General features: G+C 50.9%; 1 protein-coding gene and 1 pseudogene across 1 annotated transcript in view; one reads left to right on the top strand and one right to left on the bottom strand.

Annotated features, from left to right (window-relative positions):
* Positions 1-758: 758 nt before the first annotated feature.
* Positions 759-12,578, top strand: LOC113619366 (kinetochore-associated protein DSN1 homolog pseudogene; annotated as a pseudogene).
* An 8,983-nt stretch (positions 12,579-21,561) lies between these two features.
* Positions 21,562-23,890, bottom strand: part of NRARP (NOTCH regulated ankyrin repeat protein) — a 3,042-nt gene continuing 713 nt past the window's right edge. The window contains exon 2 of the mRNA XM_027104168.1: positions 21,562-23,883. Coding sequence (XP_026959969.1) covers positions 23,360-23,704 — 345 coding nt within the window. The 5' untranslated portion in view covers positions 23,705-23,883 and the 3' untranslated portion in view covers positions 21,562-23,359. The remainder of the gene's footprint in view (positions 23,884-23,890) is intronic.

Raw genomic sequence — 23,890 nt, 5'->3', positions numbered from 1 at the left:
GGGCCTAAAATTCCGGATGCTTCACCACTGCAAGAATCCCGTGGGTCTGCCTGGACTTCTCATGGCCTCTTGGGCCCAGGAGCTCCCCGGCAGGCAAAGGGATGGGTGGGGGGCTCCACCCAATGAACTGGTCCAGTGGAATATTCCCTAAGTGGTCCAGAAGGGGGGCTCTCTCAGGGTGACAGCAGCAGGAGGTGGGTCCAAGTCGGGGGCCCTGACTTCCTGGATCCCCCTGCGCTGCCCACCAACCTGCTCCAGGGTGCTGAACTCGGGGGAGGCCTCGAGTAGGGATCCCTCAGACCTCAGAGGTCCACTGCTTCCCAGGCCTGGGCTGGGGCCTCACACTTGCCATCCTGGCTTCTCCACAGCCCTGGCTCCGCAGGCTCGTGTCTCCCCGAGCGGGACTGCAGGAACCGCGCCGGCTGCCTGGGGTGGGTGAGCCTTGGGGCCCCTCCTGGGCTGGGCTCCCAAGGGGGGCGAGGCAGTTTCAGTGCTGTCTCGTGGTGGGCACGCGGGTCAGCACGGCCCCACCCACCCGGGAGGAGGGCGCGGCCTGGGAGGTGGGCGGGACAGGAGCACAGCTAGGGGCCGAGGGGAGGGCTGGTCAGGGTGGAGGCGCCGCCAGCGTGGACTGTGCCAGGAGCTCCAGTCCCGCACCGCCGAGCTCAGCCCGACTCCTGCCCTCCCAGAACCTCAAGGACCACGGGGGCTGGTGTCTCTAGAGACCCTGTCAGACGCCCCATCCCTGGGGGTCCCGCATGGTCACAGCCGCCTCGCCGCCATCCATCCTCTTCGTGGTGGTCATGGTGGTCGGCTGCAGACCTGGATGCGCTGAGGTTTGTCAGAGAGAGGAGCCTGTTCCGGCACAGGGAAGCGGCTGACCTGCCAAGCTGGCACGCAGCCCCTGGGCCCCGACGGGAAGGGTGGGGAGGGGGCACGTCCTGCCGGGAAAGGCTGGATTCCTCCCGGCTCCAGGGCTCCCTGGGGGCTGCGAGGGATGGCCAGTTTGCACGGTGCTTCTAGAGCAGGAGGCAGACCTGCAGGTGTCCAGCTGAATACACCGGAGAGACAGCGGGTTGTCCGTGACGTCGCTCTAGCCAACGTCCTTGCTCTTTAGCCTTATGTCATCGGGTCTCTGCTTCCCCAGGGGCATTTAACCACTTGCAGCAAGAGGGGTTTGCTGCTGCAGACACCTCCTTGCTCAGCAAGTAGGTAATTGCAGGCTCGTGATTACCTGAAACCACCTTGGCTGGTGAGTTAAGTGACCATCACTGAGCTGAAACTGCTTTGGCTCCGGAGTGGCTAACTCTCCTAGTGTCAGGGAGAGATTCCTCATCATATGTCCATTGGTGCTCATTCCCATCCGTGGGAGGAAAGCTCTCCCTGCAGAGGTAAAGGCAGAATCTCTTACGCCTGCTGGAATTTCTTGCTTAAGGCAGTTATAGAGGTTTAATGGGACGGATCAACGTGAGGCTTCTGTTCAGTTATGTCAGGAGAACAGGACAGTGAATACAGCAGGGCACACCGTCCTGTGTTCTCCAGCCATCAAGACAATGGGCTGCCCAAGCATAAAGGCCATCCCCCAAACTTCCACATATGGAGGTGAAACCAGGGGGTGCACATGAAGCCTCCACACGAGTGATGGAATCTCTGGGTTCCTTCATTGGTGCAGAGGCACTGGCATTGCTTAGCCAAGGCTCGGAAATTTTGTTGTTACACAACAGGAAGTTACCTAGATGTACGGATATGTCAGCGAGTTTACAGATGACTCAACTTGCATTGCCAGCTCCGTTGAACTTTCATGCAGATATTCAAAGGATCTTGTTTTCCTATGCCAGGGGTGGGTCAAATTGAAGCAAGGAATACATTTAGGTGGGCTTAGCTCCCTAACTCTATAAAATGGGCCTGCAGGACAATTTGGACAGACAGCAGCATCTGGAACCCCAGTGAAATTACTTATAGGCTGAACCAAGAGGCCGTTGCTCTGCTGGGCCAGCTGAGGACTCCAATGGCAAATCGAGCAATCGGAGAGGTTTCCCCCTTTCTTCAGGGACTGGGAGATACGAATGAGGGTGTTGTCCTTCCATAGAAGGGAGGGAGGAACAGGGTGAGGGACTGTATTGAAGTAAAGGTATACAGGCCTGGTCCAGACGTTTTGGGAAAGCTGTTGGCCTCAGATGTCCTCTGCTTCGGGTCCTAATGGGCATTATCTTCAGGTCGCCAGAGAGTGTACAGGTCCAGTTGGGATTTGGTGCCTCCTTTAGATGGGACGCTGAACCCAGGAGTCCCCTCTGGAGTTTGGTGCACAAGCGTTAGTCAACAGGATTTGATGGGGCCCTCCTGGCAAGCCTGGAGAGGATCCTTTTGGAGGTGCCTTTTCCAGTACCCAGAATCTCCAGGCTGTGGGCTGTGACATTCGGGGTCTTGGTCTTCCGGGAGTGCGCTGCAAAAGGAGTGCTCTGCCAGAGCTTGGTGATTTTCTTTCTTTTTTAGTTTTTCAAAATTTAATTGAAGTATAGTTGATTTACAATGTTACGTTAGTTTCAGGTGGACAGCAAAGTGATTCATTACACACACACACATATATGTTCTTTTTCAGATTCTTTTCCCTTATAGGTTATTATAAAATATTGAGCTGGTTATCTATTTTATGTATAGTAGTGTGTATATGTTAATCCTAACTATTTTCTTAAACTTTTTTTTTTTTTTTGACCACACCATGTGGCTTGCACGATCTTAGTTCCCCCACCAGGGATCGAACCTGGGCTCTCGGCAGTGAGAGCACGGAGTCCTAACCACTGGACCGCCAGGGCATTGCCCAACTGGTTATTTTCAGTAGAAGCAATGAGGCCTTTACAGTGCAGAAGTAGTTCTCCCTTTCTCAGCTCGGATCAAAGAACCACGTGCTTTGGGTGTCCTGTTCAGGGACAACAGACTCCATTGAACGTGTGCACATACATCCACTGTCATGAAAAACAAAAATACTTAATAAGAGTTTCAGAACTCTTGAGGGACCAGGTAGGGAGAAAATGTAAATGCTTCAACCTTTGATGCCAACGTACACTTTACCAAATTGTTTTAAGTTATAGACAGCTTAAAGGAGAGGAGAAAAGGGGATCCGTTATGTCTGGAAAGGAAAACATTAAAGCAATTGGTTTTCCATTAGAGTTTTAGAAATTCTTACACAGTTCAGTCGTATGATCTTAGAGTTATAAGAAAGAAAACTGTTTCAGAGTACCTGTCAGAGTCCTTTCCGTGAATCTCTTTAAAGAGGAACACATTTCGAGAAGCATCAGAGTAACGCAGTAACTATAATGACAGAAAGACTTGAAAATGCCCATTATTAAAAATCTGATGAGAATTCATTATAATGGGAGTGGCAAGGGGATCAGCTTATCTTTTTGACATATGTTTAAAATGGTGAGCGGTTGGAAATTCCCTGGTGGTCCAGTGGTTAGGGCTTGGCGCTTTCACTGCTGGGGCCCGGGTAACTAAGACCCTGCAAGCCATGCAGCACGACCAAAAAAACCCAAAAAACAGAAACAAAACAAAAATCATGACCAATAACATTATATCAGGACATCTCAGAATTTAGCAATTTCATATGATTTTGAGCGCATGTTAATATGTACCTATACAACTATAAGGTTAAAAGGTTCTGTATTCCTTCTTATTTAGAAGCCTATTACAAGCTTCCCATGTAATCTAGCTCATCAAATAAGCCTGATTAGTTCAGCATTTTACCAGGTGAGAGACAAATCCTTTGAGATTCTCCAGGGGCCCCTCTGGAAGAGCCCAGTTAGTGTGAGGTCAGCAAGACTTCATTTATAACATGATTTGGGGTAAGTTTGTCAAAAGTAACAAAAGGTTTTGGACCTTTGACCAAACAGGACCACAGATCATTATGAAATGATACTTAATTATCTGTCTGACCAAAGTAACAATAAAAGATTTCAAAGGCAAATACAAGAGGTTACATAGTTGTAAGCAAAACTTAGCTCTTTTATTTATTTTTAATTTTTTTAGCTCTTTTAATATTGAGAAGAGGACTTCCCTGGTGGCGCAGTGGTTAAGAATACGCCTGCCAATCCAGGGGACACGGCTTTGAGCTCTGGTCCGGGAAGATCCCACATGCCGCAGAGCAACTAAGCCCGTGCACCATAACTACTGAGCCTGCACTCTAGAGCCCGTGAGCCACAACCACTGAGCCTGCGCTCTAGACCCTGCGAGCCACAACTACTAGAGCCCATGCTCCGCGACGACAAGAGAAGCCACTGCAATGAGAAGCCCGCGCACCACAACGAAGAGTAGCCCCCACTTGCCGCAACTAGAGAAAGCCCGCGTGCAGCAACAAAGACCCAATGCAGCCAAAAATAAATAAATAAAAAATATTGAGAAGACTCAGTTTTCTTTAGTAATGAAAGTCCTGAATAAGACAACGTAAGCACAGGAAATAATTTTGTTAAAGCACAGATCTTTGCTTTCTAAGCAGTTTACTTTAAAAAATGGTAAAGAAAAATTCATAATCTCCCACGAGAAGCAAACCAATATTCCAAGAAAACCTTGTCCTCTTAGTAAATGAAAGAAAATTGTTTTAGTTTTACCTAAGTACACTACTGATTTTTATTTTTTTATAAATTTATTTATTTCAGTTTATTTATTTTTGGATGCATTGAGTCTTCGTTGCAGTGCACAGGCTTCTCATTGTGGTGGCTTCTCGTTGCGGAGCACGGGCTCTAGGCACACGGGCTTCAGTAGTTGTGGCGCATGGGCTTAGTTGCTCCGTGGCATGTGGGATCTTCGTGGACCAGGGCTCAAACCTGTGTCCCCTGCATTGACAGGCGGATTCTTAGCCACTGTGCCACCAGGGGAGTCCTGCTCCAGTTAACTTAAAAACTATAATTAGGGGTTAAGCATTTGGACCCTAAGAGGGTTCAATTTTATTTAATTTTTATTTAATTTTTATTAAAGTTTTTTTTTGATGTGAACCACTTCTGAAGTCTTTATTGAATTTGTTACAATACTGCTTCTGTTTTATGTTTTGGTTTTTTGGTCTCGAGGCATGTGGGATCTTAGCTACCTGCCCACATATTGAACCTGCACCCCCTGCATTGGAAGGTGAAGCCTCAACCACTGGACCGCCAGAGAAGTCCCCCTGAGGGTCTGATTTTAAAGGGGCAGGTTTTCACAGGGGAGGGGAAAGGAAGAAACAAAGGGGGCGGAGTCTGAGACAAAGGGGACGGAGAAGACACACAAGATGGTGCCAGAGACAAAGAAGTTAGGGGAGGGGAACTCAAGGAGCACAAGGCTTCAGAAACTGTTCTGCTCTTTTCAAGTTTTTTAGTTGTTTTGGCCACTTTAGAAATGGCATCTTGCAAAGAGGCAATTTTAGACTTTGGTGCACAGTTGCAAGCTTCCAGGTACCAATGAAAATAAATATCCCATTCTTCTTATTTAATTTTAGAACCACATGGGACTTCCCTGGTGGCGCAGTGGTTAAAAATCCGCCTGCCAATGCAGGGGACACGGGTTTGATCCCTGGTCCGGGAAGATCGCACATGCCGTGGAGCAACTAAGCCAGCGCGCCACAACTACTGAGCCTGCGTGCCACAACTGCTGAAGCCCGTGTGCCTAGAGCCCATGCTCTGCAACAAGAGAAGCCACTGCAATGAGAAGCCCGTGCACCGCAAGGAAGAGTAGCCCCCCTCGCCATAACTAGAGAAAGCCCGCGTGCAGCAACGAAGACCCAACACAGCCAAAAGTAAATAAATTAATTTAAAAAATAATAAATTAAATAAAATAAAATTTTAGAACCACAGTTCTCCAATTTAATCTTAAGAAAAACAAGTTTGGGAAGATTGAAAGTTCCCTGTAATGGCCGTGATAATTCTGGATTACTTTTAGTTGGTTCAGCCCACTTAGTTAAAAATGAGCATGTCAGGGGAAAAAGAAACGAGCATGTCAGGGTCCATAGCTTTCAAACATGAACCTTCCAGAGTCCCTGAGGGAGGGCTGCCCTCAGAGCGCATAGATGACCAGGATCCCTTTTCCTTAAGTTCTCCTGGAAACCCAAGAAAGTTGCTGGAGTCCTAGCCCAGATTCCAAAAGGAATAAAGCAAATTATTCGATTCCAGTTAGCTCGATCCCCCCACTCTTGCACACTCCAGAAGACAACTGAGTATTCACCAAGGGCGAAACCTTGAACCAGAAAGGATGAAACCTCTCCCCTGAAAGGACAAAGCCTTTCCAGATCCCGAAAAAAGCTAGAGAACTCAAAACGCAAAGAAGCAGTTTGGAATACAAGAAGAGACGCAGGGAAGTGATGAGCATGAAGGGCTCACAGTGTGGGTACCTCGCTCCATTCCAGGGCCTGTCATCTCTTGGGGTTCGCTGCCTTCAGATCCCACTTCTGACACCATATAAATATATCAACTTCAGTAAATGGTAGCCAGTTATTTTACCAGCGAAAGCAAGCTTATTCAGGAATAGCAGAGGAATTGCAATTTGGGATGTGGAAACTATGGCAGACAAAAAAGCCAAATCCAGAGAACAAGGAGGGGGAACTTGCTTTTATAGGGAAAAGGAGGAGTAGGGAGGGGCTGTGATAACCAAAGATTCCATTGGAGGAGCTGGGGTTCAATGGAGTCTTCCCATTGACTGGGCCCCTGCAGTCTCTGATTGGCTGGGCTGTCGGGGGTGGAGGGAAGTTTCCTTCCTCCTGACTGATGGTAAGTAGAGGCACCTTCCTGTCCAAGATGTAGGCGGAAATCTCTTCCTGTTTGGGGTAATTGACGTGCATATTCGTGGAGAGAGCTCCCTACAGACCCGTCCTGACTCCAACTTTAACTGAGGGTTCTATAATTAATTCCACAACTTAAACTTCTTCTTTTGACTTTATTTTGTGCCTTTTAGTTGTCCAGTTTTTTCTATGCTTCTTTTTTCTTATTTCTCACTTCTTTTTGTACTGGTACCCTCCAATGCCCAGTGTTCCATTTTTCTCCTTAATTGGTTGGCAGTTATACCAGGAACACCTAATCTAACACGTCTTATATCCTCACTGGAGCAGTGAAGGGACTTTCCATCACATGGGCTCCCATTTAGCCCTCTCCAACCTAAGGACGATTCTTGTCCAAGTATTTTAACTCTGTCGCTTTGTTTCAACCCTGCATATGAGATATTATTATTGTATTTCATTTATATTGATTTTGCTATTTTATTTTATTGATTTATTTATGAACTAGTTCCTTCAGATGCTCTATAATCAGTGTTCCAGGTTGTGTATGTGCCTGTGGACTGTTCTGGGCTCTCTATTGCCTTTTGTGGATCAGTTTGTTTTCCCTGGGCCGAGATCATGCTGTCCTGATAGTTACGGCTTTATAAGTCTGCAGAAGCCATAACAGCTAGCGGGATATTATTATTATTATTCTTGAAGAGTCATGTGGCTCTTCTTGGGCTTGTTTTTAATTTGATTTTGTTAAATTCTTTGAAAAACCTTTTAGGATTTGATCAGAGTTGCATTGACTCTACAAGTCAATTTGGGGAATAATGATCCCTTTGCCCTGCCGTACACTTATTCAGGGCTGATTTACTGCTTTTCAGTGAAGTTTGTAATTTGCTGTAGACACGTCTTCCTCGTTTTTGTTAGATTTGTTCCCAGAAACAATACATTTTTTGGTTGGTATTGTAAAGGGTTACTATTGTGTAATATAACATATGTCAAGAAACATCTATAAAACAAAATATATATTTAAAGTTTTATGGGAATTCCCTGGCAGTCCAGTGGACTTGGTGTTTTCACTGCTGTGGCCCAGGTTCAATCCCTGGTAGGGGAACTAAGATCCTGCAAGCCATGTGGCATGGCAAAAATATATATAAATAAAAAATATATATATAATATATATATTATATATATAATATATATATATAATATATATATATAATATATAAATAAATACAGAAATAAAAACGTTTTACTGTAAAGCAAGCACTCATGTGCTCACCATCCAGGTCAAGAAACAGGACGTGGTCAGTCTCCTAGGAGCCCCCTAGCCTCCCCTCTACTCACTGGCTCCCACCCCAACCCTCCCTGGCGCCTCTCCCCTGCCCCACGCGATAACCACCCAAATTTTAAGATAATTACCACCTTGGTGTTTTTTGTTTTTAATATTTATTTGTTTGGTTGCACTGGGTCTTTGTTGCGGTACTCGGGATCTTCATTGTGGCATGCAGGATTTTTAGTTGTGACATGTGGGATCTAGTTCCCTGAGCAGGGATCGAACCCGGTCCCCCTGCATAGGGAGCACGGAGTCTTAACCAGTGGACCACCAGGGAAGTCCCTACCACCTTGTATTCTTCATACTTCAGCCACCTAGATTTATAACCCTAACCAGTCTGGTTTCGTTTGTTTTTTGTGTTGTAGCTTTCTTGTTTATTTTTTAAAAAAACAGCTCGATTGAGGTATCACTTCCATACCACAAAATATACTCGTTTTAAGTGGACAATTTATTTCTATTTTTTTTAAATTTTTATTTATTTATTTATTTTTGGCTGGGTTGGGTCTTCATTGCTGTGCACGGGCTTTCTCTATTTGCCTTGAACGGGGACTACTCGTCCTTGCGGTGCGCAGGCTTCTCATTGCAGTGGCTTTCTCTTGTTGCAGAGCACGGGCTCTAGGCCGGAGGGCTTCAGTAGTTGTGGTGCACGGGCTTAGTTGCTCCGCGGCATGTGGGATCTTCCTGGACCAGGGCTCAAACCCGTGTCCCCTGCATTGGCAGGCTGATTCTTAACCACTGTACCACCAGGGAAGTCCCGCTAATTTATTGATTTTTAGTAAATTTGCAGAACGGTGCAAATATCACCACAATTCAGGTTTAGAATATTTCCATCGTCCAGAAAGATCCATCCTGCTCGTTTTCCATGAATCCCTGTTCCTACCCGTTTCTCAGACAACCACTAATCCTCTTCCTGCCTCTATAGGTTTGCCTTTTTAAAAAAGCATTTCAGGGGACTTCCCTGGAGGTCCAGAGATCAAGACTTCGCCTTCCAGTGCAAGGATTGAGGGTTTGATCCCTGGTTGGGGAGCTAAGAACCCACATGCCTCGCAGCCAAAAATCCAGAAAAACCCATAAAACAGAAGCAATATTGTAACAAATTCAATAAAGACTTTAAAAATGGTCCACATCAAAAAAAATAACTTAAAAAAAAAAAAAAAGCATTTCATACAAATGGAATCTTTTGCAGCTTTTCGCATCTGACTTCTTTCACTCAGCACGTTTTTGAGGCGCACCCGTGCCTTGCCCGAGGACATATCGGCAGTTGGTGCCCTTCTTTCTATTGCTAAATAGTATTCCATTAAATGGATCAAAGACATTTCGTTTACTCATTCACCAGTTAATGGACATTTGGATTGTTTCCTTTTTTTTTGCTCTTATGCATAAATGGTGCAAGGAACATTTGCCAAAAATTTCTTTGTATGGACATGTGTTTTTATTTATCCTGAATCAATAACAAGGAGTGGAATTGTTGAGTCATATAAAAAGATTTTTTTTGTTTAATTTTTAAAGAATCTGCCGAACTGCTTTCCAAAGTGGCAGCACCATTCTTCATTCCACCAGCAGTGTATGAGGGTCGCAGCTTCTGCACATCCCTGCCCAAACCTGTTACTAACAGTCGTTTTATTACAGCGATACTGATGTGCGGTTTTACTTTGCATTTCCCTAATAACTAACGGTGCTGGGCATTTTTCCATGTGCTTATCAGCCATTTCTATTATTCGGGTTGCTTGTCTTATTATTGAGTTGATCTTTATATATTTGGGCTGTAAGTGTTTTATCAGATATATGATAGGCAAATATATGTTTCTCCCAGTCTGTAGGTTGTTTTTAATGTTCATAATTTAAAAATGTATTTTTTGTTTTTCAAATATTTTTATTGAAATGTAGTTGATTTACAATGTTACATTAGTTTCAGATGTACAAAAAAGTGATTCAATTATATATATATGTGTGTGTGTGTATATATATATTCTTTTTTTACATTCTCTTCCATTATGGGTGATTATAAGATAGTGAGTATAGTTCCCTTAAAAATGTCTTTTGGGGCTTCCCTGGTGGTGCAGTAGTAGAGAGTCCGCCTGCCGATGCAGGGGACACGGGTTCGTGCCCCGGTCCGGGAGGCTCCCACGTACCGCGGAGTGGCTGGGTCCGTGAGCCATGGCCGCTGAGCCTGCGCATCCGGAGCCTGTGCTCCGCAACGGGAGAGGCCAAAAAAATGAGAGGCCCCCGGACCGGAAAAAAAAAAAAAAAAAAAAAGTCTTTTGAAGTGCAAAATGTTGGGTTTTTTGTTTTAGTTTTTTAATTTTTATGAAGTCAAATTTCTTTTTTCTGGAATGGATCATGCCTTTGATGTTGTATCTAAGAACTCTGCTTAATCCAGGGTCGTAAAGGTTTTTCTAAGTTTTTTTTAAAATAAATTTATTTATTTATTTATTTTTGGCTGCATTGGGTCTTCGTTGCTGCGCGTGGGCTTCCTCTAGTTGCGGTGAGCGGGGTCTACTCTTCGTTGCGGTGCACAGGCTTCTCATTGCGGTGGCTTCTCTTGTTGTGGAGCATGGGCTCTAGGTGCCCGGCTCAGTAGTGTGGCTCGCAGGCTCTAAGGCGAGATCTCAGTAGTTGTGGTGCCCAGGCTCAGTAGTTGTGGCTTGCAGGCTCCAGAGCACGAGCTCAGTAGTTGTGGCACACGGGCTTAATTGCTCCGCGGCATGTGGGACCTTCCCAGACCAGGGCTCGAACCTGTATCCGTGGCATTGGCAGAGCAGATTCTTAAGCACTGCACCACCAGGGAAGTCCTAGTCTATGTGTTATTCTAAATGGTTTTATGTTTTTTAGCTCTTACATTCAGGTCTATGAACCATTTTTGTACTAATTTTTGTACATGCTGTGACATGAGGGTCTAAATTAATCTTTTTACACGTCAATATCCAAGTGTCCCAGCAGCATGTTTTGAAAAGACTATCGTTTCCTCATTGACTTTTGCTTTGATTCCTGTGTCAGTTAGGGTTCGACCAGAGGAAAAAAATCAGTGGGAGATATATTATAAGGAAATTGTTTCTAGAATCAGTTTACAAGACTGTAGGGGCTAACTAGGCTCCGCGGCATGTGGGATCTTCCCAGACCGGGGCACGGTGTATAGTTGCTTTATAATGCTGTGTTAGTTTCTTGCTGTACAACAAAGTGAATCAGTCATACATATGAATGTATCCCCTCTTTTTTAGATTTTTAGATTTCCTTCCCATTTAGGTTACCACAGAGCATTGAGTAGACTTCCCTGTGTTATACAGTAGGTTCTCATTAGTTATCTATTTTATACATAGTAGTGTACATATGTCAGTCACAATCTCCCAATTCATCCCACTCCCCCAGATTAATTTTTTTGCATGTGGATGTCCAGTTGCTCTACGACCAGAATTTTGTGGATTTTTTATTTCATTTGTTGAGCTTTTTTAAAATATAAATTTATTTATTTATTTTATTTTTGGCTGCGTTGGGTCTTCGTTGCTGCGCGCGGGCTTTCTCTAGTTGCGGCGAGCAGGGGCGACTACATTGCGGTGCACGGGCATCTCATCACGGTGGCTTCTCTTGTTGCGGAGCACAGGCTCTAGGTGCGCAGGCTTCAGTAGTTGTGGCTCGCAGGCTCTGAGCGCAGGCTCAATAGTTGAGGCGCGCAGGCTTAGTTGCTCCGTGGCATGTGGGATCTTCCCGGACCAGGGATTGAACCTGTGTCCCCTGAATTGGTGGGCGGATTCTTAACACCTGCACCACCAGGGAAGCCCTGTTGTGCTTTTTAACTCCAGGTTTTTCCATTTGGTTATTTTTTGTCTTGCAATTCTTTATTACAAAACCCCATTATTTTCAGTCTTGAAAGTTTTAGAACCTAAGCACCTTCTCTTTCTGAAGAGTTGAAATGTTTGCAGCCAGTAGAAAGTGATGGAAGTCTACAAAAATATTCTGAAGAGCCAAAGGAGAAGCCTCAGACTTGCCTCTGGAAACACCAGCGGCTGAGATGAAGGACTGCACAGCAAAGTTTTCCGTAGAATGCCAGACCTCGGGCCAGCTCTTGCTGCACTGTGAGAACGGATGCATCTTATCACACGATACAAGAATCAATCGAAGCCAAAATGACGGAGATTGAAGTGGAACCTATGACATATCTCGATCTTCCCAGTGTGAAGCTCTTCACACAAATCCTGACTACCATAAAAGATTACAGAACCAGAGGAAGGTCTTAGATTGTATGGCAATGGTTATAGAAGAACTGCAATTATCAGTGGGGCAGCTTCAGGCCTTCATGGGCAAAAGTTCTCAGTGCTTCCAGTAGGGGTCAGTACAGTTTGGGAAGAGACGCCACCAACAGCCAGATCCCTCGCCGGCTTCAAACTTCCGGAGCTTCAGCTGCAAGCCCCGCCCACCACGTGTTGCTCTGGGTCTTGTCAGTCACCTTCTGCAGCTTTCCTGCCACAAGATGCTCAAGAGGAGAGGAATGGCAGACTTCCCAGCGCCTGGGGACTGCCTGGCGTCTGAGCTGGTATTCTCCACCCTCTCGCCTTTGGAGGTGACCGGGTGGCTATAGGGTTCCTTAAGTTTTTTCTAGAAGTGATGGGAACTGTCGACTTAAAAAAATGCACAACGTGAGAGTTGAGATTTGAGTTTTATTTGGGGCAAAATGAGGGCTGCAACCCGGGAGACAGCATCCCAGATCGCTCTGAGAAACGGCTCCACAGAGGCAGGGAGGAAGGTCAGTATAGATGTGGTCTGGGTGAAGGGGGAGTACATGCAGTCAAGCATTATTTTTTGTAGAAGGTTTCTGCTCGTCTCGTGCATGTCACTGCCAGTCATGAGGAGCAGACGTCGCCGTGAAGGATTTGAGTGCTTGTCTAGATACGAGGAGATACAAGAACTGGGCTCATAAAATTGTCTCCTGAAAATATCCATCTATCGGAAGACCTGTTCTGCCAGTGTCACCCAGAGCCCAGAGCGCCTCCGTTCAGCGTTTCAGGGGCTGTTGCAAGGCAGCAGCCGCAGCAGCACATGATTTACGCCTTGTAGAGGCAGCTGGCAAGTGACAATGGCGAGTGCCAATTTGTAGCTGACAGAACGTTGTAGGAACACTTTTCCCAGGAATGTACAAAATGCTTGGAACTTTTTTCGGAATTAACCTCAGAACCAGTGGCCCATTCTTTTGAATATCCTTCATGGTCAGAAGTCATCATCCTGTGAAGAAGTTTTGCAGGTTTTGAAACAATCCAAAGTCACTCAGGACGAGTCTGATGACACATTCGGGCATTTCAAGTTGTAAAGTTATGGGACTACCGTTCCAGTGTGTCTCAAAGGTGGTTCCAGGTGGAAGAGTTTTGCATCACTGGGGTACATGCATCACTCCACACGATGTCCAGACTGTGGAAACGCCATATGCTCCGTGTCCTGATGTCCACTGTGTGCTGTAGCTTTTAGTTCCAAGTTGACATTCTGAGTCCCAGACCCATGGCAGGAAGGGACCAAGTGCCTTTTTTTTTTTGCGGTACGCGGGCCTCTCACTGTTGTGGCCTCTCCCGTTGCAGAGCACAGGCTCCGGACGCGCAGGCTCAGCGGCCATGGCTCACGGGCCCAGCCGCTCCGCGGCACGTGGGATCCTCCCGGACCGGGGCACGAACCCGTGTCCCCTGCATCGGCGGGCGGACTCTCAACCACTGCGCCACCAGGGAAGCCTCAAGTGCCCTTTTTAGCTCTTCTCTGTACTTGTTAAAATCTGCATTACAAATTGCAGATTATAACTACACAGTTATAAAAAGCTATTTTTATTTTAAAGAGCTTTCAAAAATTGAGATATAATTCACATACCATACAGTGCGCACAATTCAGTGGTTTTTAGTACATTCACAAAGTTGTGCAACCATCTCTATAATCTAATTTTAGAACCCTTTTGTCACATCAGAAAGAAACCCTGTGCTTCCCCATTATTCTTACCAACCCCGCCCCCCGCCCTAGGCAGCTCATAACTGGGTCATGTACAATATTTGTCCCTTTGTGTCTGGCAGCTTTTACTTAACATAATGTTTTCAAGGTTAATTTTCAAGTAATATCAGTATTTCATTCCTTTTTATGGCTGAATAATATTCCATTGCATATATATCCCATATTTTGTTTGTATCTCCATCAGCTGATGGACATTCGAGTTGTTACTACTTTCTGGCTATTATGAATAATGTTGCTATGAAATTTGGAAGCAACTTTTTTGTTTTTTGGCCGCACTGTGCAGCATGCAGGATCTTAGTTCCCTGACCAGGGATGGACCCCATGCCCCCTCCAGTGGAAGGTGAAGTCTTAACCGCTGGACTGCCAGGGAAGTCCCTGCATGCATTTTTTTGTGTGGATGTATTTTTTTTTAAATATCTATTTAGTTTGGCTGTGCTGGGTCTTAGTTGCAGCATGTGGGATCTTCGTTGCAGCATGTTAAGTTGTGGCATGAGGAATCTTTAGTTGCGGTATGCAGGCTCTTAGTAGCGGCCTGCATGTGGGATCTAGTTCCCCGACCAGGGATAGAACCCAGGCCCCTTGCACTGGACCACCAGGGAAGTCCCTGGATGTATGTTTTAATATCTCTTGGGTGTACACCTAAGCTTGGAAAAGAGTAATACATATGCTACGTTATGTGGAAACTCTATTTTTTCTTTTCCTATAAATTTATTTATTTATTTATTTATTTTTGGCTGCGTTGGGTCTTCATTGCTGCACATGGGCTTTCTCTAGTTGCGGCGAGCAGGGGCTAGTCTTCGTTGTGGTGTGCGGGCTTCTCACTGCAGTGGCTTCTCTTGTTGCGGAGCACAGGCTCTAGGCACACGGGCTTCAGTAGTTGTGGTGCATGGGCTTCAGTAGTTGTGGCACGCAGGATCAGTAGTTGTGGCTTGCGGGCTCTAGAGCGCAGGCTCAGTAGTTGTGGCGCATGGGCTTAGTTGCTCCGCGGCATGTGGGATCTTCCCGGACCAGGGCTCGAACCCGTGTCCCGTGCATTGGCAGGCAGATTCTTAACCACTGCACCACCAGGGAAGTCCCTAAAGTTTCATTTTCTAAACGTTAATTTGATAAGATGATTTTCTAAAGACACTCTGGGGTCAGAGTCCCAGTCCTTAAGGATCAGTGCCCAGGAGAAGGGAATGGAGTGTTTTGGAAAGGTAAGGGGTGGGCCTGTGCTCCCCTTCCCCTGGGCTCTCTGAGGTACCGTGTGCTGCCAGCACATTTACTGAGGATAATTCTGTCGACTGAAAAACTACCAGTGGAAACTATCCTGTGTTTTGTGTGGTACCAGCCAGATTTTTCTAGTGGGGAAAAAAAAAAAACCAGAAAAAAAAAGACCTCCCCCTCCCCCACAAAGTTACTGCAACCACATGGGTGAGTCTGGCACTGAGGGCCAGAAGCCCGGAAGTGCAAACCACACCAGTCCTTTTATAGATAATCCTATGACCTGTGGTGATAGAGCGGTCGGCGGTGACCCGGGACTGGGGGGCGAGAGGAGCCAGCTGAGTCGCGGTGTGGAAGAACTTTGGGGGCTGATGGAAATGTTGTATGCTTTGGTTATGGTGTGGGTTCTGTGGGCATACACACCAGTCCATACTCATCACACTCTAAGTGGCTGCATTTTATTGTATATAAATTATACTGCAGTAAAGTTGATTTTTAGGAATATGAATGATAAATCTAATCATTTTCTTTCGACCTTGATTAAAACGAAAAGAAGCCATGCCCCAAAAGACATCTTGGGACACTCGAGAAGGAGAACTTTATTGACAAAATAACCTTGAGAATTCCAAGTCCTGGGTTACTTATTACTTTGCTCCGAGATAAGGGAGAGGGAGGTTGGAGAACAGGGAACGGGGAGCAGAGGGGCAAAGGCTGGCTCTCCTCTGTACCGAGTCCTGCTCTCGCCTCGTGCAGGGAGCAGGGGTGTCCCAAGTGCTTCCTGGGCCCTCCGTTTCCTGACGGCCACACGGCAGGGCCTTGTTCACCTAACCTGCAGCATCGTTTCCCGTGGAGAATGGCTCTGGGGCTCCTAGGGCACAGCAGCATGTCTGCTGGACCCATCACTACACAGACGGGCTGTGCTCCCCCCGTCGTGTTTCTCGTAGGGCTGTGCACGTATAATCGGTCAGGCCTGGGAGGTGTAAATCTCAGCGCAAACAAGCACCCAGGTGTGCTTCCGCTTTTCATTCTTTTCAGTCCATTGCTGGACAGTTTTAATCCTTAGAAAGTTCTTCAGCACAAACCTCTAACGTTAGAGTGTAGAGTGTATTCCCGTCAGGGAAAACAAGGCAGAGCGTAAGACACAGACAACTCTGCCTGACCACGCGGCCTGGATGCTGCTGTCACCTGGGCAGGGACAGACCACTCCCAAATCTGCAGCTCTTCTTCGTCTATGGCCCCATTTTAAGCTGGGCACATCACTGAATAAAGACTACATTTCCCAGCCTCCCTTGCAATGAGGTTGGGCATGTGGCTATGTTTTAGCCAATGGGATGTGAGTAGATTTGGCAAAAACAGACTTCTAGGAAGTGTCCTGGAGGGAGGGGGCCCAGGCCCTAGTTCACCTCTTCCTCCTCACTGTTGGCTGGAATGTAGACTTGATGGCTGGACATGGGCTGCCATTTTGAGCCATGTGAATGAAAGGTCCACCCAGCAGAATAACAGCCTGTATCCTAATGCCACACACCAGCCCCGGACCACCTGTTCTAACTTCAGTGATGAGAAATACATTCCATCTTGCTTACAGGCTACTGTTCTGTATATTGTCATATGTCTCTGGAAAGTTTATGGGACAATTTGGGTTGGGCTCCCTTGGGGGTTCTTGTCCATAGGGTACCAACGAGGAGGCAGAGGTGGATTTTATCCACCGGGGGGACACGTACTGGGGGTAAACCTGGTCTCCAGGCCCCACCTCTGAGCCGGCCAAGAGTTCAGACAGAGAGAGAAGTCCTTTCCTTGCTTATGCCCAACACAGACACTTCCTGTAGAATGGCGGATGGGGTGGGGAGACCGCTGGCAGACTCTGCAATTCCAATGCCAGCCTCACCTGACCATCAAAGCCTTGCCCGCCACCCTCTGCTGAGGCTCCAGGCTCTGTGGGGTGCTCTGGAAGCACCCCACTGCTGGCCCTGATGGTTCTGACGGACGTGGTCTGTGTCTTGAAGTGACTCACATGGTGGCCATGTCCACAGGGCTGTGACACATCCTGTGTCCTGCTGACCATCCACTCTTTGTGGCTCCGGGGCCCTGAAATGTCCTCCCTTCCCCTTTTGACCAAATGGGAGAATACTGCACCACGGCCAATCGCTCCACGAGGACCGTGACGGGGTCACTTCCCCAGGCCCTGGTTTGGTTCTACTTCCGGGGCCTGCAGAAGCCAGGAGCCACTATGGGTTGTAAAACCAAGAATGTGGCCCACTGGCCAGCTCTGCAAAGATCTTAAGTCATCGGCCACTGCCGTCACCGACCTACAGTGCACCCTGAAAGGGGTTCGGGGGGAAGACGGGACGAGGCACTCTGTGATTTGGGAAAACAGGTCCCTTAGAGAGTTAGATAGATTTCAGGAAAAATTTTAATGAACCGGATTCCTGCCTCTTTCCATACACAGAAAAAAAAGGCTAAAATCATTAATGGAAATACCCCTTCCCCGTGACTAGCAGTTACCTTCTACCGAGATGTGTGCTTGCCTGCACACCCCCTGGCCCAGACCACACAGATCCTGGCCGCTCCCCCACCTCTTCAGAGCAGCCCCTCAGAGCTACTGAGAAGCTGTCTCCCAGGCTACAGTCCTCGGTAAGATCCGGAAGAAAACTCAGCTCACGGCTCCTACGTTGTGCATGTTTAATGCCAGTCAACAGGTTCAACACAGCTGCCCCTTCCAGGGACACGCCCACCCTGCTCCAGGGCCCTCCTGCCGGGCAGCGGGCCTCTGTGGCCGCCCTTCTGCAAGGTGACCCCAGTTCTGGCCCTGCCCCCTCCCCCAAGCCCCACAGATTGCCGGTGTTGTCACTGTAGCCTAGACCGACCAGGCTCTGCTGGACGTTCTCTCCCGTGGTCGCCCGAGCGAGACCTGGGCCCACCTGACTTGCTCTCAGCCTTTCCGGCGCTTTCCTCTGCGCAGCGCGCACCTTCGCCCCGCCTCGCACGGGACGGCCACCGCGTGAAGCGGACCCAGTTTCTCGGCCCGAGCTGGGCCCGAGCGCCCCCATCCGAAAGGCCTTCGGCTCCCTAACCCCAACCCCTCGCGCCGCGGCCCCGGCGCCCCGCGGCCGACCCCCCAAGGGCCCCGGCCACCTTTCAGGAGACGAGGTCGCGGGCTCCAGGCACGCGAGGCTGGTGCGGGGCGGCGCCACCAGTAGGCCCGGGTCCGCAGCAGGCGGCGGCGGCGGCGGGGGTGGGGGGTGCGGGCGCCTGCGCTCAGCGAAGGGCGGGCGGGGGTCTCACCGCCCGGGCCCCCGGGCCCCAGGGCGCAGTGCTCGCTGCATCCGCAGGGTGGCAGCACAGCCCGCACCGCGCGGTTCTGGTCTGGCGTCCTCGCCCGGGTCCGAACCCTGCCATCGGGCGCTGCTCGCCGTGCCCGTTCGTGGGAGTCCCGCCCAAGGCGGGGGGCGTCCCGGGCTCCGAGAGCCATGTTTCGGGGGCCCTCGTCCTCATCCCTCGTCGCCCCTAGGACGCCGGGTGGGCGGCGGTCAGGGTCCCCGTGTCCAGCTCGGGCCGCCTCCACCCCTCCCCCGTCTCGCCGAGGCCCGGGGTCCTCGGGCGCCGCCCCCGGGAGGGGGGCAGCACGCGCCCGCCCCAGCGTCCAATCACCCAGGCCGGGGGGCTGCGGGGGTGTCCGGCCCTCCGTCTCCGGCTCAGACCCCCAGCCCGCGCGGGGCGCACCCAAGCCCCACGCGCAGCGGCGTCTGGTGGGCGGGGAGGGGGTGGGCGGCCTCCGGAACGAGCCGCCCTCCAGGCCGCGACCCCAGAACAGAGATGACAGCTGGTCTCTACTCCTCGCACCCCTCGCTCGGCGAGTGGGTGCGCGGGGCGGGGGCGGCGGGGGCGGCGCCCTTTCCCAGCGCCCGCGAGTGGCCCCCGCCGGTTCTGAATGCAGAGATCGGGCCTCTGTGAGCGCCCGTCCCTCCCCTCTCTCGGTCGGGCCCCCACTGCCGAGCCCCCGGCCTCCCGACGCTGGTTTCCCCCTGCGGGTGCCCCCACCTCGTCCCCCCTCCCCCGCCGGTCCCCCGCCGCCCCCCACCCCCTTCTCATTAGCATAGCAGCTGCTCGCCGAGCGGAACCCGCTCGCAGGAAAGGGCAGAGGCCTCGAGGATGAATGGGGCCCGCGGCTTTGGAGGGGGCGAGAGAAGAAAGACCGACAGACGGACGCGCCGAGGGACAGTCCGACGTACAGCCAAGCAGAAGAATGCGCCGGGCAGAGGGAGGGGCGTGTTGGCGGCGAGCGGGGAGCCCAGGCCTGCCGAGGCGGAGTGGTGGGGGAGGGCGGCCTCCCCGAGACCCCGGAGCCCCGGGAGGGGCTGCGCTGGAGGCCTCGGGAGGAGAGGAGCCGTCGGTGATTCCCAGACTTCCCAGGGCCTGCACCCGCAGGCTCCGCGGCCTCAGGCTTTGTTTCCCAGTTGCACGCAGCGCCTCCTTTCCTGTCCTCAAGGCCCGGGTGGATGCCGGCCTCCTCTCCGCAGGCTCCACTGCGACGTCAGGAGGTACTTGGCCTTCCGAAGGTCAGAACTGCAGGGCCGCGTCCCTGTGCCTGTGTGCGACCGGGGCTGTGCCTCCCTGCGCTGAGCCAGGGCCTTTGAGGGACAGAGCCCGGAAGGCAGCCCCTTCCCTCTCCTCCTCCGAACCCGTCGCTTTGGCCCTCCGCTCTGGCCGGCTGTGTCCTGGCTCCCACGCCTGCTGGCTTTGGACATCACTCTTTCTGGCTGACCATTTTCCTGCATTTCCTGGTCTCCCTCTGGCATCCCTTCCAACAGTAAACACTTCCTGCGTCCGGCCAGGGTCAGGTCAGAGAGATGGACAGTTGGACAGGAGCTGCCAACACTCCTGGCCGGGGGGTGGGAGGTGGGGGGGAGTGGGGCGGGCCCTGCCCTTGCCCATTTGGTCTGTCTGCTTTCTCCATGGCAGCCACTCCAGGGGTTCCCAGAGGCCCAGCCCCGGGGAGGGTCAGCTGCGCCTTCTTTCTCTCCCTGGCCACAAAAAGGCTCGAAGAGCTGTTCCCACCCCTGAAGACCTGCCTGAGGTGGGGTGGTGGGGACTCCCAGGTGACAGGGGTCCCAGAGTGGGAGCCTGCACCCTCTGCTAATCTGTTTATAGCTTTGACCCCCTCTCCTGCGCGAGTGCCTGGGGTGGGAAGTGGAGACGAGGTCCGGCCCACCTGGGGTCCAGGTAGTGCCCAGGCCTTATACCCCAACAGCGTCCAAGTTCTAACACCTCCTCCTTTGGGGCCAGGCACCCCCAGCACCCTCAACCACTCCCCCTGAAGGCTCAGGTCAGGCCTTCCCCTGGGGCCTCATTTGCATCAAATATTCCACTCACCTCTGTGCCGTCTAACGAGGGAGCTGGTCCACCTAGTGGGCCAGCTGGGGGTCAGTAAATGCTTGTGTAACCAACTGAAAATTCACTCGGAAAATCCTCAGGGCAGAACAGAGTTGGAGATGCAAAGTAGGAACAGGGTAAGGGCAATGCGTCTGTCTTGGGACAAAATGTAGCTGCGCCCCCCTGAGGGGAAGCTGCCACCCTCAGGCTTCTCACAGGGGCTCTGGAAGCTTTACAGGAGAAAGTTATCTTGTAACTCTCGAGTCCCAGTAAAGTTAGAACTTCCTTCCGTCTCCTAAGGGGGGCCTGATCCCTCCTAAGACCCCCGTCTTTCTTCCTTCCGTCTCCTCTGGGCGGGCTACTCTTGCCCCTGGGGGATGTCCTCCCCTGCACCCTCTCCCATGCAAGCTTCCAGGGTGGACCCAGAGCTGAACTCGGGGTCTGTGCCCTGGGGGAGTGGCTGCCTCATCTCCCAGGCACCACCAGGGACCGGAGCAGAGGAAGGGGTCTCTTACTCATCAGAAGTTCCCCAAAATTTAAAAGATACCCTTTCTGTGCAGCAGGTGGTCCAGCAGAAACCCACAGTAGCAGGGAGCTAGAGGGGCCTGATCCCTCCTAAGACCCTTGGCATCTCAGGCTGGCTTTGGGAGGGGGAAGGGCGGGAAGAGCTTCAAGTAGAACTTTCCACGTGGAGGCCTTTGCCAGGGAGCAGAGGAAGTGGTTGTGGGCGCCCTCAGGTGCCCCACTCCCATGGCTGGAAGCAGGCAGGCGGGCCCTCACAAGTCCTGTGCGTGGCCACTGCGGTGCCTTTGAGCTGAGCCAAGAGGCAGCTTACCAGGCTCTGTCTTCAGGTGGAAACAAGCCAAGCGCTGCACAGCCGTCACCCGCAAACAGCATGTTGCCGCCTGACCCTCGTCCCGGTGCCAAGCCCAAGAAGAACCAACAAACTTTTTTTTAATATAAAAAGATCAATGAAAAATTTATTTATAAATTTTTCACGCTGGGCTACAAGTCTATATCGTACACTCAGGAATGTGCTGCAGACTTCATCCAGTTAAAAGTGATCACACCGGGACCCATACACAGCTTCCATGTAAGCCTAGAAAGTCTTAACATTAATTAACATAATTAAAAAAGGTATTTGCATCTAGAAAAAATATACAGAAAAACTCCTTTTGGAGTAATCTGTGCCTCAGTTTCAATGTCTGCTTGTTTCACTGACATTATCAATATATTCTTCTCACACAAAGTTTTATAAAAAGCCACAGATGACTGCCCAAATCTGACCAGCCACGCACAAAGGGCCTCCACCCACCTGTGTCCTCAAGTGCTCCCCATTTTTGCACGAAGGGTCAGCAGCACTTCTACCCAGGGGAAGCCTCATTTAAATTTGAATAATTCAGCCTCCCTTTTATTTCTCAGGATCAAAACAACAAGGGGTGTGGGGTTGCATAGAAAATTGGAACCTCTGAAACCAGGAAGGGCGCCTTTCGGGACAGAAAGTGACGCAGAAGCACCGCCTTCGTCCTAGGTCCTCGCGCGGCCCCTCCCGGCGGCCCCTCCCCCGTGGCAGGATTTTCGGATTCGAATCGGGTCCTTGAAGCTCCGGGAGGCTGAAGAGGGGCAAAGCGGCCCTTCAGCTCACTCAGCAATTAGCACAAGAGATTCACAGTCTTATAGGCATTTTATAAAAATATAAATATGGGTACAGTTGCCCTCACAACGCTGGATACAACGCGCTTTAAAATTGGGTCTATAACCAAGATTCAAAAAATACACCTAAAACTTGGCTTAAAATATGTTAATATTTTATATTCTGTCATAAATGTTATGACATTTAATCGTGGCAAATCCATTTACTTTTTTTAAAAAAGTGTGCAATCGACTGTTAACTATAATAGAACTCACTAGAAAAGGCTTGATCCCCACCCCCACCCCCCCATCACCGCCACACCCGAGCACCCAGGCTCCCGCGGAAGCTTTGCAAACCGGCAGGCTTGGGGGATGGTGGCCTCTCACCGGACAAGGCGGAGGGAGGCCGGGGGCTTCCAAAACTCACGCGGAATTGTGTGTGTGAGTGTGAGAGAGAGGAGGAAAGGGAGGGCGGGGAGGAGGGGAGAGAGGTGAGGGAGAGAAGCCGGAGGGAGACGGAGCAGCACGGGGAAACCAGCAGGCTGGGCGGTATTTCAGTGCAACCAAGAAATGACAGACTCAAGTTTTTAGTTTTAAGACTAGAAAAAAAAAAATGCATCTTCCCCCCCATAACCACATTGACCACGCGAAATATTTTCCAAACAGAAAACTCAGGCGCACAAACATCACCCACAAATATGCACACACGTGATAAATAGTTTAGAAGCCCGGGAAGAGCAGAGCGTCGTCTCCGTCGCGCGTCGGCCACGGGTCCTTCCACCTTCAGGGGAACATTTTGAGCGGAGGATCCGGTGTCTCGGGATTCCGAACTTGCTGGTAGCGAGACTCAAATTTCAAAGGGGCTGGAGCCCGCGCCCTGCCCCCACCCGCGCGGCGGCGGGCGGGGCCGTGGGAAGCGCTCCGGCCGGTCCCCGGCGGCCGCGGGGGGCGCCGACCCCGGGCCGCGGGTGGGCGGGCGCGGCTCCCGTGGGCACCGACTTGCGCGCCGGACTTGTGGTGGCCGCGGGCGCCGAGGGCCGGGCGCACACCGAGGTAGTTGGAGGGAAGGTACAGCAGGGAGGACACGCGCGGGGTCCGCGCGCGGGTCGGGGTCCGGGCCGGCATCACCGGCCGCTGCCCGCGTACTTGGCCTTGGTGATGAGATAGAGCACGATGTCCTGGTGGCCGCCGAACGCGGCGATGTGCAGCGCGCTCCAGCCGTCGCGGTTGGCCAGGCGGATGTCGGCGCCGAACTTGACCAGCAGCTTCACGAGCTCCAGGTTGCCGTCGATGACCGACTGGTGCAGCGCCGTCTGGCCCTCGGGCCCGAACGAGTTCACGTTGAACTCGCAGTTGGTCATGTTCTGCAGCAGCGACTGCAGTTCCTGCGTGTTGCCCTTGCGCACGGCCTCCTGGAAGATGCGCTGCGTCTGCGGCGCCGAGCAGGTGGACAGCTCGGCCTGGCTCATGCTGCCGCCGGGCGCTGGCCGCAGGCCGGGCCGGGGCTCAGCGCGGGCGGCGGCTTCGGCGCGGGCCCCCGGCTGCCTCGGGGCGCGCCGCGGCGCATGGAGGGCGCGGCGCCCCTGGGCCCCGCACGCCGCCGCTAGGCGCTCCGGGCAATGGGGGCCAGGGGCCGCCGCCGCGGGACCCCCGCC

Source organism: Aethalodelphis obliquidens, unplaced genomic scaffold (assembly GCF_003676395.1).
Source record: "Aethalodelphis obliquidens isolate GAN/ISIS:26980383/991018 unplaced genomic scaffold, ASM367639v1 scaffold7, whole genome shotgun sequence".
Lineage (NCBI taxonomy): Eukaryota > Metazoa > Chordata > Mammalia > Artiodactyla > Delphinidae > Aethalodelphis > Aethalodelphis obliquidens.
Note: the sequence above shows the minus strand (reverse complement) of the source record. Positions and strands in the feature narration are given on the sequence as shown.